At 53.5% G+C, this 12,828-nt stretch overlaps 1 protein-coding gene across 1 annotated transcript in view; it reads left to right on the top strand.

The window, feature by feature from the left end:
* FAF1 (Fas associated factor 1) overlaps positions 1 to 12,828 on the top strand; it is a 151,011-nt gene that overhangs the window by 101,063 nt on the left and 37,120 nt on the right. Inside the window, exons 9-13 of the mRNA XM_038760223.1 lie at positions 281 to 376; positions 2,056 to 2,182; positions 3,012 to 3,075; positions 4,432 to 4,513; positions 10,540 to 10,694. Of these exons, the coding sequence (XP_038616151.1) occupies positions 281 to 376; positions 2,056 to 2,182; positions 3,012 to 3,075; positions 4,432 to 4,513; positions 10,540 to 10,694 (524 nt within the window). The remainder of the gene's footprint in view (positions 1 to 280; positions 377 to 2,055; positions 2,183 to 3,011; positions 3,076 to 4,431; positions 4,514 to 10,539; positions 10,695 to 12,828) is intronic.

The following is a 12,828-nucleotide window of genomic DNA, read 5'->3' as shown; positions in this document are numbered from 1 at the left end:
TTGTAATAAGACAGCATTAGAAGACTTAGACTGTGAGCCCTATCTGGGACAGGGACTGTGCCTGAGCCGATCATCCTGTATCTTCCCCAGCGCTTAGTACAGTGCTCAACACATATAAGCACCTATGGAGCTATTTAACTGTCCAAACGTCTAAGAAAGCATGGGGTCTTCTTGCTGCTCGAATGTCCCGGGTGAAGGGAGGAGAGGGGGAAGTCGTCCCAGACGCTAGACTGTGGCTTGCGTTAGCCCAAGTTCATCAGAGTTGTGTGTTTTTCTGCAGATGTGTCTGCTTGCCTCAGGGCTCACCTACCCCTGCCACCGACTCACCGTGGGCCGGAGATCCTCTCCTGCACAAACCAGAGAGCAGTCGGAGGAGGTGAGACCGTTTGCCGGCGTCCCAGGAAGGGGCGACCGGTTGTTGTGGGTGGCTCACGGTGGGAGGGAAGGGGCGAGCAGGAGTGGGATGCGGAGGGTGTTGGCATCCCCAGCAGGTGCGGCAGCCACAACTTCGGGGCTTTGATCAGTGGACGGGGCAATCTGCTCTCTGGCATATTTACTTTCTCTGCCTTCCTAGTCCGTAGCCGAGGACTAGGACCGCTGGCCGAGTGTTGCTTGAGAGAATCCGTTGACCCGTTTTGGCCCCGCAGTGTGTGACGGAACCACACAGGGCCAAATTGGAGAACCAGAGGTACTCTCCTAGCCGAGCCCCGTTTTCCACCTGACACTATGGTGATCGGCACTTCCCAAGCACCCTTTCTCCCAGGAACCCGGGCCATTAGACCGTGCTAGATCCAGTCGGGAAAAAAGCCACCTTGGGATTTACTGCCGGCCAAGGTTGCGAGTGCGACTTTACTATTGCGCTATCCTGGGTGGCGCAGAATGTAGTTTAACACCGCTTCCCGATAATAAGGCCACTGGCGTCAGGTTGCCACATTAAAAGATGGGATCACGTTTCTTTCCAAAGTTGTCATTGGGTTAGTGCTCTTAGAAGTGCCCTCGTGGTTTCTGGCCCTCAATTTTGTATCCTTTCCCTAAGACTTTGAGCTGCCTTCTGGCTGTTCTGTTAAAACCAGACAGGGACCCCCTTGTTCCCCAGAGTCTGGTTGAAAAGGTTGGGGCTTCCAGGGCCCATGCTCACCCCGGGAGATTTGCAGGGCTCCCTCGTGAACGTCATTTTGGGGGCCGCCACAGGCAAGACTAGAGTGTTCTTTCTTCTGCCTTACGGGAAACACTTTTCCATGGAAGGGCTCCCCTCTGCCAAACGACTGGCTTTTCTCTATTGGAGGACTGGTTTCAATCCCATTGCCGGACTGCTTGGAAGATTCAGTCCCACGGAGGGATGGAGTTCACGAGGTTGAACTTTGTTTCAAAGCGAACTGATTCCTTCCCAAGGACGAAAGGATTTTAGGACATCAGCCAGCCCTCCAGCGCCCTCGGCTCTCATCAGTAAACATCAGTGAAAATAGATTGTTTATCTCATTTTTGCAAAAAAGGCTCTCCTAGCCTCTAAAATGCCTGTTAAGAAAATCTGGACAGAATAGGAGTTGCTTATGCATAATTAAGGAGTTCGTTCTTCCAGAGATTTCAATAATTCATTCTGGAAATATACTTTTTTCAACAAAACGCACTTCTCCGTTACCTCAGGTGGGAGATGTTGATGCCACGGGAGTCCTCGACACTGCCTAGGCTCTTGTGACATTTGGGACACCTGTGTTTTTTGGAGTTTGTTCCTCTGCACCCTGTAACTCAGACAGGAGGCATTCCAGCTTTCTCTCCCATTCGCTGTCTCCTCCACCCCTCCATCTCTGAGGCGGTCGCATGTTCTTAGGGGTGGGTTCAGTATTAGCCCGTTTTTCGGCTTTCTGACGTTTCAAGCGAAAGACTGGGTTGCTTTCGCATTTCAAACCACAGCGTCGAGTGCCAGCCAAGGGAATGGGCTAGTTGTCCCCAGTTAGCGATTGTCTCCTTCCCCACCCGGCTGGGAACCACCCTTTGGTCTCATCGTTGCCTGCCCGAGGGCAGGGGAAGGAACTAACCCAGACTCCCCCTGGCTAGCAGTGCACCGACGTTCACATGGTCAGTGACAGCGATGGAGATGACTTCGAAGACGCTACCGAATTTGGGGTGGACGATGGAGAAATGTTCGGGACGGCATCCTCGGCCTTGAGAAAGTCGCCAATGAGTGAGTACTGCCTGCCGTCAGGGTACATAAAGTGCCAGCCGTGGCTGGGCCCAGTGACCTGGCATGGGAGCGGAGCCCACATGGAGGGGCACCCTCCATAGAGCTCAGAGCACTCGATGAGGTGCCATCCACCTGGGGTGGCAGGGGCTGAGGTCCACGGGGAAGAATCAACCATCCCCATGAGAACTGTTGCCCACTTCTGGACGTTGGGGGGTTTGGGGAGGGTTTGGGGGAGCGTCAGGGCCAGCTCCCTTGAATTTCACACTGGATCTTGTGGTTGAGAACTGTACCAAAGTAGTCTGGCATTCCTATCCCACTGTGCCATTTAAAGAAAAGTGGTGGTTTTTCTAAGAGTGGTTTTGGTTTTCAGTGGCCTAAGAGAAAAATCCTGTCCTTCCTTCCCAACCCTTCTCCCCTTCTTCCCACCACCTGAGCAGTGGCTTCTCCACCCAACAGGACCGAGTGTCTTAGAGGAACAGTGAGCTCTGGTGGGGCAGGGTCAGAAGCTCCCATTCCCCAAGGCTCTTGACTCTGTTGAGGTGGCCGTACACCCCGCAGTACTCCAGCAGACCCACAAATAGTAGAGTCCAGTGTCCCTGTGTCACATCCCCAGTGTCAGGGCCCTCTTTCTGGTGCCCCAAATGGGAGACACATTCAGTCGTATTTATCGAGCGCTTACCATGTGCAGAGCACTGTACTAAGCGCTTAGCACTGTACTAAGCGCTTGTAGTACACATATGTACACATAGACCTTGCCTTTGGGGTGACACACTGTGTTTGTGTGTGTGTGTCTGTGTGTGTGTGTGTGTGATTTATGTATTTTTCTCAGTGCCAGAAAATGCTGACAATGAAGGGGACGCACTACTGCAGTTTACGGCTGAATTTTCTTCCAGGTAGGCAAGCTTGAGAGGGTGGATGGTCTTGAGGGCCACTCACAACTGCTCACAAGGGCCTCTCACCCCTCAGAGCGATGACATTCGGGCCAGACACCCACGCGTCGTGTCTCGGGACAGGCCCCCTAAGCCCCTGCCAGAACCAGCAGCGACCACATTTAAGAGCCCCTCACTGAGGGATTGTAAAGTCCAAGTACCAAAACTACATTCCGGTGATCCCAGCAGGCAGTTCACAGAGGCACATCACAGAAGCAGTGTAATAGGGAATGGCCCAAACCTGTCATTTTGACTCTGCCGTGACACAGTTAGCACGTCAGCAATTCAGGAGCCTGATTCCTGTGCCAGGGGAGTGGACTCTGACACTCTCGGGCCATGGGGGTGCCACCTGACCTTCCCGTCAAGCGAACAGGAGTGGGAAATCAGCAGACAGTCAACAGTCTGAACTTTTAAAAAATGAGAGGATATGCGTTTGAAGATGCGACGGGGTCTCAAAACTGGGTCCACAACTCATGGACCAAAGCTCTGCGGTTGGCTCGGCAGGCTTGGGCCTCCGATGGTGGCCCCTTTCCTCCAGGGAGCCAGGCTGGTTAGGGTTGCGGTGGTCAGCGCGGAGAGCGTAGGGAACCACTGCCAGCCGTCCTTACACTGGGGTACCCGGAGAGGCCAGACCCACAGCCTCAGAAATGCTGATGCCAATTCAGCAGTCCCAGCTGCCGGCCTGCTCACTAAGAGCTGTGTGGGGCAGTGCCATGCAGTGTGGTGCAGTGCTGGATGGCGTGCAGTGTAGTCCGGTCCGGTGCCGCTGCAGGACAGCACAGTGTAGCATGGTCCGGTGCAGTGAGCCCCACTTCGGTTAAAAGTTTGGGCAGACCTCAGAGGTTTCAGAAAAACGGTATGACAGATTAAGATAGAAAAGCGTAGCTAGGAAGAATGAGGAACTGTGTCTTCTCCCAAAGTGGCTGTGCATGCTGGGCTACGGGAGCCAGGCGATTTTAATAAGATTCCCTCTTGGGGCTGTTTAATCCTGGGATGTTTTCAAGGGGGTCGGTCATAGAACCTACTTAGGGCATTGACTCAGATCACTTACTGATACTCGTCTGCTAAGTGTGCTCATACACACACGCAGACACTCGTTATGATTTCACCGATTTTCAAGGATTTGAAGACACAGACCTTGTTAGCTTGATGATTGAATGCCCACGAAGCTTAGTCTGGAGCGGACAGGGGCTGTCGTAGGACTCAGGGCCAACCAGCCAACGAGCCCGGTGGCCTGATCCCTTCTAAGCTTGTGTATTGAAACGAACCAGATGAGAACTCCAGCATCCCGTAATGAATTTTCATTGCTGTTTCAAACAGATACGGTGATTGCCATCCTGTTTATTTTATCGGATCACTAGAAGCTGCTTTCCAAGAAGCCTTCTATGGAAAAGCCCGAGATGTAAGTATCTTCCCCACCTACCCACTCAGCTAAAGACTAGGTTCAGGGGTCAGAAGCCAGAGCGTCAAACTGGAGGTGGCCCTCCTCGCTTAATGACTTTGTGGGAGGCCGAGTCGACATCGTTTCGCTGGACGCTTATAAGGACTTTTCACCCAATTAGGTGACTGCTGCGAGCGTCCCGTGGAACGGTGGGCTGACCACCATTTGGTCAGCAACCCCCGGGCCCCATGGATGAATCGGGAAAACGAGGGGCCTGGCCTCCCAGAAAGTCAGCGGGCAGACAGAGGGGAATTCAGAATTCCAGGACTGAATTCCAGCCGTCCCCCACTGAGCACTCCCATTCCAGAGAGGAACCCAGGGAGCTTTGGGTGCCAGATGCCGCGGGGGAGCGGTGCGGATGTGGAAGGGCAGGCCCGGCCACACCCTCAGTGGGTTTCCAGTCGAAGAAAGGGCCAAGTCCAGGTAACAGTGCTTAACAACCTTGGGGCAGAAGGGTCTGTCTTGGAAAGATCCATCTCTTTGCGGGGTCAGGCGAGGGCAGCCTCACTTGGTTCTGTTCTCCCCTTCCGGAAAGTTTCATCAGGATGAAAAAGGGGCAAGGGAATTGAAGGTTCTGCCGGCCACTTGCCGTGGCCAGGGCCGTCCCAGCCTCCTCACTCCCCGCACTCCTCTCCCCAGGCTCCCCTAGCTGCTTAGTGGCATCTTTGACCCAACCTCTTCTTGTGAAAATGAAGAAAAATCCTGTCTTTCAATTTTTGGGCCTTCAAAAGCAGAACCCTCCTTTTTTTATTGTTGAAACCTCTCGGGCAACAGGCATATCGGAAATTTTCTTTCATGACTGTCCATTTTAGGATGGAAATGACGGATGTTACAACATCTCACTGAGTGGAAAGTGACAGTATTTTTTCTTTCCTCCCCCTTAATGCCTGCCACATGTTTAATTTAAACTCTGGGAGGCACTTAATTTTACCAGGACAACAGACCAGCTCCGAGCACTGGCATTCCTCACTTGAGGAGAGAAATTGAGTTCCAAGAGTAAATAAAAACAAGATTGAAGGTTTAAATCCTCTGCTAGGCTTTTTGAACTTATATACTCATTAAATGTTTATTGGAGTGGCAGGATTATGGAGGATTTGGGAGCCTCATCAGCTGGAGTGGAGTTAATCACGGAGTAAAACACTACATTTGATAAAGTGTTTCTCACGGTGCCACACGCAATCCATCTTAATGAAAACTGCTTCCCACTGACGCGTTTCGGGGCCCCCGCCAGCCGGGCCTGCCGCCGCCATCGTCACCTTGCTCCCGGTGGCCCCCAGCCGCTTAGATCACCGTTAAAACGTGAGGGGTCTGGGCCGGCCTTGCGGTTCGGCCAGCCTCTGTCAGAACCGTCCAGGGCAACCGCCTCCCGGGATCTGGATCTGGCACGGCCGAATCACCCTCGGAAGCAGCAGCGCTGGATAGAGTGGCTGCTGGTGCCCATCGCCACTCTCCCTCTGTCTCTCCTCCTCCCTCTCTCGTTCACTGTCTCTCTCCCCCCTCCTTCCCTTCTCTTTCCTGCTGCCACATTTCATCCCACCCCGTGTCCCAGATCTCCTGCACAGGCTTGCATCTCCCCAGACCATTCTCCAGCCCCTCCTTCACAACCCTCTACCCCCTGCTCCCCATTCCCAGGATTGGAAAAAAAAAATGCCCCAAAGTAGCAAATTCTACAAAATGTGAGTTTTACTCATGAGCATCAGTAAGTAGGTGAGCATCCTCTCGCTGCCTCGGCCTTTCTACCGTGGCTTGCCTAGAAAATGACCATTACTGCCACGAAGGGCAGATGAGCATTGCCCCTTGATAAATCTCATCTCCCCGGAAGCTCCGGCGGCTGGCATTTCGTGGAAAGACCAGCTGGGAACACCCACCAAAGGGTCGAATTTGAACTATTGCCAGGGGTCAAGATAGCTGACCTTGTGGGCCCAGCCTGAGCCCCTGCTAGTAAGCACGTTTTGTGGCACTCAGTTTCCCTGCAGCAAGGAAAGCAGCTGGGAACCAGCCTTTCGCCTTCAGTATTTCTGGTCTAACGGGCAGCCTAGGACTTTAGCTCAAGTGGGCAGAGTGGGCCAGTGCCAATTTGGGAAGGTGGATAGGGAGTTTTTCCAGAGGCATTTTCTCACACTATTTTCTGAACCCCTTCTCTCCTGCTGCCATCCCTCCATCTTCCCACTGTTCCTCTTCTCGGTGTCATTGCCCCAGTGGCATGAAACAAGAAACGTGCCTGCTTCGTTTTTGATTTCCAGACCCACTGGTGACTTACAGGGTCGTCCAGACACCTCGGCTCCCAGGGTCCGCAGTTCCCGCTCCCGTCCCCACCAGAGCCGGGTGGGGAGTCCTGGGAATCACCCAGAGCAGAGACAGGCTCATTCTGCGTGGAAACGGACCCTGTCAAAGAACAGGGACTGTTTAACTGCATTGCCTTTCCCAGCTTCCTTTGCCTCTTCGGCACTGTGGGCTCGGCCCCGGCTTTCCCTCCTTAGCATTCGGAGGGTCAGAGAGGAAAGGACTGGAATAGCTGCCAGAAATAGTCTCCTGGCCTCCCGCTCTTCCCTGGGCCGTGCCCCCAGGAGGTGGCTCAGAGGGGTTGAGAGGCCCCACCCGCTCTCCGGGTTGTCCACTTCCTCGGGATGGACAGGTGGAGGAAGGGCTGGAAGCCCCGTCCTCCAGGCCTCCTAATGAGGAGCGGCCTGCACCCTGACTCGGACGGGGTGTTGTTCGCGTCGGCCGCCATCACTCGAACCCATGGGAGAGGTCAACCCTGACTGTTTTCCCACATCCCCTACCCGCCCGCACCTCGATCCCAGGCCCAGAGCCCTGATTAAGCTACCGGCCGCTCTGATGAGGCTCTGTATTCTGCTGGCCCGCTCTCCCACCCACCTCCCTAATGCTCACTAGGAGGAAGTGTGCATCCCCTCCAGGAAAGCCACTTGGTCCCTTGGCCCGATCTGCATCTTTTCCGGACCGCAGCCGCAGTCCTCGACTTCAGCTCTGCCCGCGGTCTCCGGTCACCGGCTCCTAGAGGGAACGGAGCTTGGGGTGTATTTTCCCGGCATCCCGTGTTTAACAGTGTCCGGGGCCTGTGCGTCCACAGAACAAAAACTGTTTCTCGAGCCTCTTTCTCCCAGCTTCCCGTGAAAGAGGGGGGCAGAGCCCCCGCTTACCACAAAGCAGTGGCCCCACAAAGGGGAGATTAAGGGTTTAAGAGAGGGGTCAATGTGGGTTTTTCTCTAACTAAACACTTTCCTAAAGTTTCCTTGTGGAAAAATAATGAAGTCATCTCAGAGTTTTTCAAGAATTTTTATTTCTTTTTCACCGCCTGCATTCGCTTGTCTGCTCAGCATGGATGTTTAATCTTCCTGGGCTTTGTGCACTGGCCCAAATGAATAAGTGGTGAGAGCTGGCTCTCCCTAGGAGCTGAAGGTTCTTTCTAAGACCCTAATCACTGAGTAAACACACCCGTGCCCTCCCTCTCTTACAACTGCTATATAATGGTGGAGATTCTAGCACAGTAACCTGGATATTGCAGGGCTCGGTGCTTTGAAATGCAGAATGGCTGATCCTCCAAAACCGACAGTGCCTGATCTTCCCCTGCCTCTTTCTTCTCTTGAAATTAAATATCACCAAAGAGATGCTGTTTTATTGCTTGATATTGTGCATTAGCGCCCTGGATTTTCAAGTTTAGTTTCAGTCAACATTGGTGACTGCACTTATATGGAACTCAGCATGTCGGGCTTATTAGTGGCCTTTCCTGGCACATGGGGATGCCGTCCTGAGAGGCATTTCAATGGAATCGGGGCATTCTTCGGGTAAACGGCTCATCTGGCGCACACACATACTCCCCCAGTCCGCCCCCACACATCCATACGCACATGCACCCTCCCCTTAATTCTTAGGTGGGATGGAGATGTGGCCAGCATCCAGATTTCCATTTGCCATTGCTGGGCTAGAAGACAGCCTCTTGGAAACTGGATATTTCAGTGGCCTTCAGATAGCCCTGGGCAGCATGGTGCCCATGGGCGGACAGGGGGTCTACAGAGGCACACTGATGCCTTGATGGTTTTGCATGGTGTCCCAGGAGGAGCCGGGAGGGGACTCTGTTTTCCCCTCCCGATCTACTGCGGCCCCACTATTTTCTTGGCCGATGGATGGTGGGCGAGCCGAGCGTGGGGCCTTATCAGAGCGGCCGGCAGCTAAATCAGGGTTCTGGGCCTGGGACAGAGCCACGGGTGGGCGGGGCCGGGGCGAGCACAGTCAAAAGCCGACAATAATAATAACAATAATGGCATTTATTAAGCGCTTACTATGTGCAAAGCACTGTTCTAATCGCTGGGGAGGTTACAAGGTGATCAGGTTGTCCCACAGGGGGGCTCTCAGTCTTAATCCCCATTTTACAGATGAGGTAACTGAGGCACAGAGAAGTGAAGTGACCTGCCCAAGGTCACACAGCTGACAATTGGCAGAGCCGGGATTTGAACCCATGACCTCTGACTGAGCCACGCTGCTTCTCGGCGTCTACAGTAGGCTCGCGTGGCAGTGGCTGAAGCAAACACCGTCCCATCCAAGTCAGGGTGTGGGTAGCTCCTCTTGAGGAGGTCAGGAGGACAGGGTGTCCAGACATCCTTCCCTTTTGTCTGACTCCAGGCAGTCATCTCCTCTGGGACAAGTTGGGGAGATGGCTCCCATTCCCATTCCATGCCTCTTCCATCAGTGATGGTTACTGAGTGCTCACTTGGTGCAAAGCACTGTACTGAGCACTTGAGAGGGTGCAGTGCAGTTGGTAGACATGATCCCTTCCCTCAGGGGCCTCTGTGTTGGCTGTTTGTCCCCACGGCCTCCTTTTGGATAAAGAGAGGGACTTCGGAGTGGTCCACTAGGTGGGATTCGTCCCAAGCCCATCCGTACCCGTCTCCTTCAAAGTAAAACCCTCCATCAGGATGCGTCACGCCCCACACCTCCTTCCCACATGGGCACTTGGGGCCCCAGGGGGCATCCAGTTTCCAGCATCAGCTTTTTCAGCCTGTTAGTGGGTGCTTCTGTTTCAAATTCTTGCAAGGCAGGCCTTTCAGTGGGTGGTCCCTCTGTTCCCATTCTCAAATTCACCTGGTCCACCAGTCAGAGAGGACGATGGTGTCAGAAATCAGCGGGACAGACTCCCTGTGTCCCGCGGGTTTCACCACGGTCGCAGGTTGGACGTGTTTCCTCTAAGGAAGCGCCCAGAACACTTTGGGACAGAGCTTAAAAAGAAAAAAAGCTTCCTTTCCTAAGCACCCAATTTCATGGGTTGGGTTTTCCGAAAGACATTTCAGCTGGGAGCAATTCATCTTGTGAGTAAAATAATTCGGTTTTCCTTTAAAGGGTGCTTTTTCTTTAGGACAAGCAAGCCACCATCTGGGAATCCTAAAACTTCCTTTTTAACCATTTCCTCTCACTTCCAAATCAATCAGGCAATCAGTTAATTGTATTTATTGAGTGCTTACTGTGTGCAGAGCACTGTACAAAGCGCGTGGAAGAGTACAGTACAACGGTAGACATATTCCCTGCCCACAATGAGCTTACAGTTTCGAGGGCGACTCAGACATTAATGTAAATAAATACTGGACAGGTTCAAATGGCACCACAAATGCTTCCGAGGAGGCTTGCTGACAGACCCTACCGAGTTTCCCGGTTTTTAGGGCCAAATAGCTCAGAAGGCCTGCCCCGTGGTCCGTGGACCTTATCCGGCATGGAGAATGGCCCCGGCATCCTCTCTAAGGGCAGGCCGGTGATTCCACCTCGGCCCAAAACCCAAGGGCAGTTTGGGGTGGGTGTCAAGACCGCTCGAGATGAGAGAGATCCCGGGAAACGGAAGATGCGGGTTCCTGCGGAAATGCAAAACGTTACATCTTTGCTCTGCACCTCACGGCCTCCTGCCTTTACCAAGCCAGTGAGGGAAGGAACCCTGAGCTGGAGAACGCGTCTTAACTTAATCACCCCTTCTCCTTTTGCAGAGAAAGCTTCTGGCTATCTACCTCCATCACGACGAAAGCGTATTAACCAACGTGTTCTGCTCACAGATGCTCTGTGCCGAATCCATTGTTTCCTATCTGAGTCAGAATTTTATCACCTGGGGCTGGGACGTGACAAAAGAAGCCAACAGAGCACGGTAATGTAGTTTCGGGGCGTTAACGAGGTGGGCTTTAGTCACCCCGGGAAGAAGGGCAATCTACCATGGGATTGTTTGCTTGGCTCCCAGGACCGACCACTCCTGCCCTGATCAGGTCCTCCAGGATGGCCACAGCGTCCATCCGGGATAGCCACAGCGTCCATCCAGGAGGGGCCAACCGGCAAGCTTCCCGGCCGGGTGGGAGGGGAGGGAGGCACCCCTGTTCGGGTGTCTCTGGGGTTCCTGGCCTGAGGGAGAACAGCCTGACCCATCATCCACTGCCAGCTTGGGTCCCCGGGCCTTGGCAAAGAAATCCCTTCGAGACGTAGGCTCGCGGGGGCGTGTCTAATCCCGATAACTAATGGTGAGTTTACTCAGAATAACTGCGGAGAAAAGCGGAGCGTATTGCAGGCCGGCCCGGTGGTGTTGCTAATGGCTTAACTCTAGCATATGCTAATTGATGTAATCGCCTTATTGCACACATTCTTTCGCACACAGCCAGCGCCGCATCCATAGTCTCGCCGGAGAGATTCCCTCCTCCGGCCTCGCGGGATAAGTCCCCTCAGTCCGTTCATCGTTAGGATCCGTAGGGGACGGGTGATTGGGAAGTCAGGCTCTTTGGAGCTTCTCATCCCCAGCGTACCTCGCCGCGTTTAATTACACGCACGGCCACAGGCGCATCCCCACCTCCCCGCCCCCAGCCGCCGCTGTCCGGGGCGCGTGGGCGCAGTCCCGTCACAAGCTGTCGGGTCGGGGACGGGAGCACCGGGGGACTGGCTGTTGAGGTCGGGGCCGAGGGGTGACCCGGGTGGAAACGACTGCGGACCCAGTGGGAACGGGCCCCGATTTCCCTCCGTATGACGGCGGGGCCCCGGGAATTTTGCTCATCTCCCCAGGGTCCTCGGGCCCCTCCCGCCAGGGAAACTCCGGCAGGGCCTCCTATCGAATACTTCATTCCCTTAATTAAACGGCCCCGGGGACTAAGCGGGCTGACTTAGTTTGGCCCGGGAGATGTTCATTGTCCTCCGGCCGGGACCTTTCGCACCTTTATTTGTTTAAATTAAATTGGGTTATTATTCACACTCAGTTAAAGGTGATGAAAAGCGACGCAGAAAAACATAAAAATGCAGCGTAGAAGGCCTTTCACGAGGCAAAATACGGGGACTGGAGACTTGGCTAAATCTTTTGGTGTTGTCATTCACTGGCTACAAGGGTCTCCTCCTCCCCTTTTATTCCCCAACTTGAGGTAGAAGGAAACACCATTTCGAAACCATCTGTAGTGGCTAAGTTCAGCCGGCTACCTGCTGTTATTTTGTTCCGTACTCCATTTAGTTCCCCCGCTCCTTTGATTGTACAATGAAAAAAATTGCAGTGTAGTTTCTTTTGAAAAACAGTGTTTGAGGGGTTTTTTTTTTATGACTGACAATCAACAGCCGTGTAATTGCTTTGTTATGTTTTACTAAAGAAGTCTATTAAGTAGCACAACTTTGATACACTCGGAATCAGAGTTTGCAGGTTCCAGAGACACCTGTGGTGAGCGAGGCTCGAGAAGCAGCTTGTTAGAAGGCGCTGGTACAGCTGTGTCCTATTAACTCCTGATGGCACTTTTCAAACTGGAGAATCGGAGGCCTCTCGGCCGCTTTCCCTTCGGACCCTGTGTTTCTGCTGCCGCGGCCCTTCCCACCGGAGTAGTGGTCAGCGCGGGGTGGGAGGCCGAAATCCTAACAGGCCTTGGGGGATGGGGTTTGCCCCGGGGCTTGGTGGTCCACCCCAGTCCACTGTCTGCCTCCTGAGCCTGGGATGAGCAGGCGAGCTGTGGAGAGCCCGCTAGGGTCTTGGGCAGAAGAGGAGAAGCAGCGTGGCCTAGTGAATCATAAGGACCCGAGTTCTGATACCAACTCTGCTAATTATCAGTTAAATGACCTTGGGCAAGTCACCTAACTTCTCTGGGCCTCAGTTACCTCATCTGAAAAATGGGGATGAAGACTGTGAGCCCCACTTAGGACAAGGCAGCGTGTCCAACCTGATTAGCTTGTATCTTCTCCAGCGCTTAGTACGGTGCCTGGCACGTGGTAAGCGCTTAGAAGATACCATTAAAAAAAAAGTCTAAACTAGATGGCATCTTCCCCGGGGT

Source organism: Tachyglossus aculeatus, chromosome 18, assembly GCF_015852505.1.
Source record: "Tachyglossus aculeatus isolate mTacAcu1 chromosome 18, mTacAcu1.pri, whole genome shotgun sequence".
NCBI classification, from domain to species: Eukaryota; Metazoa; Chordata; class Mammalia; order Monotremata; family Tachyglossidae; genus Tachyglossus; species Tachyglossus aculeatus.
The sequence above is the reverse complement of the archived record's forward strand: the minus strand, read 5'-3'. Positions and strand labels throughout refer to the sequence as shown.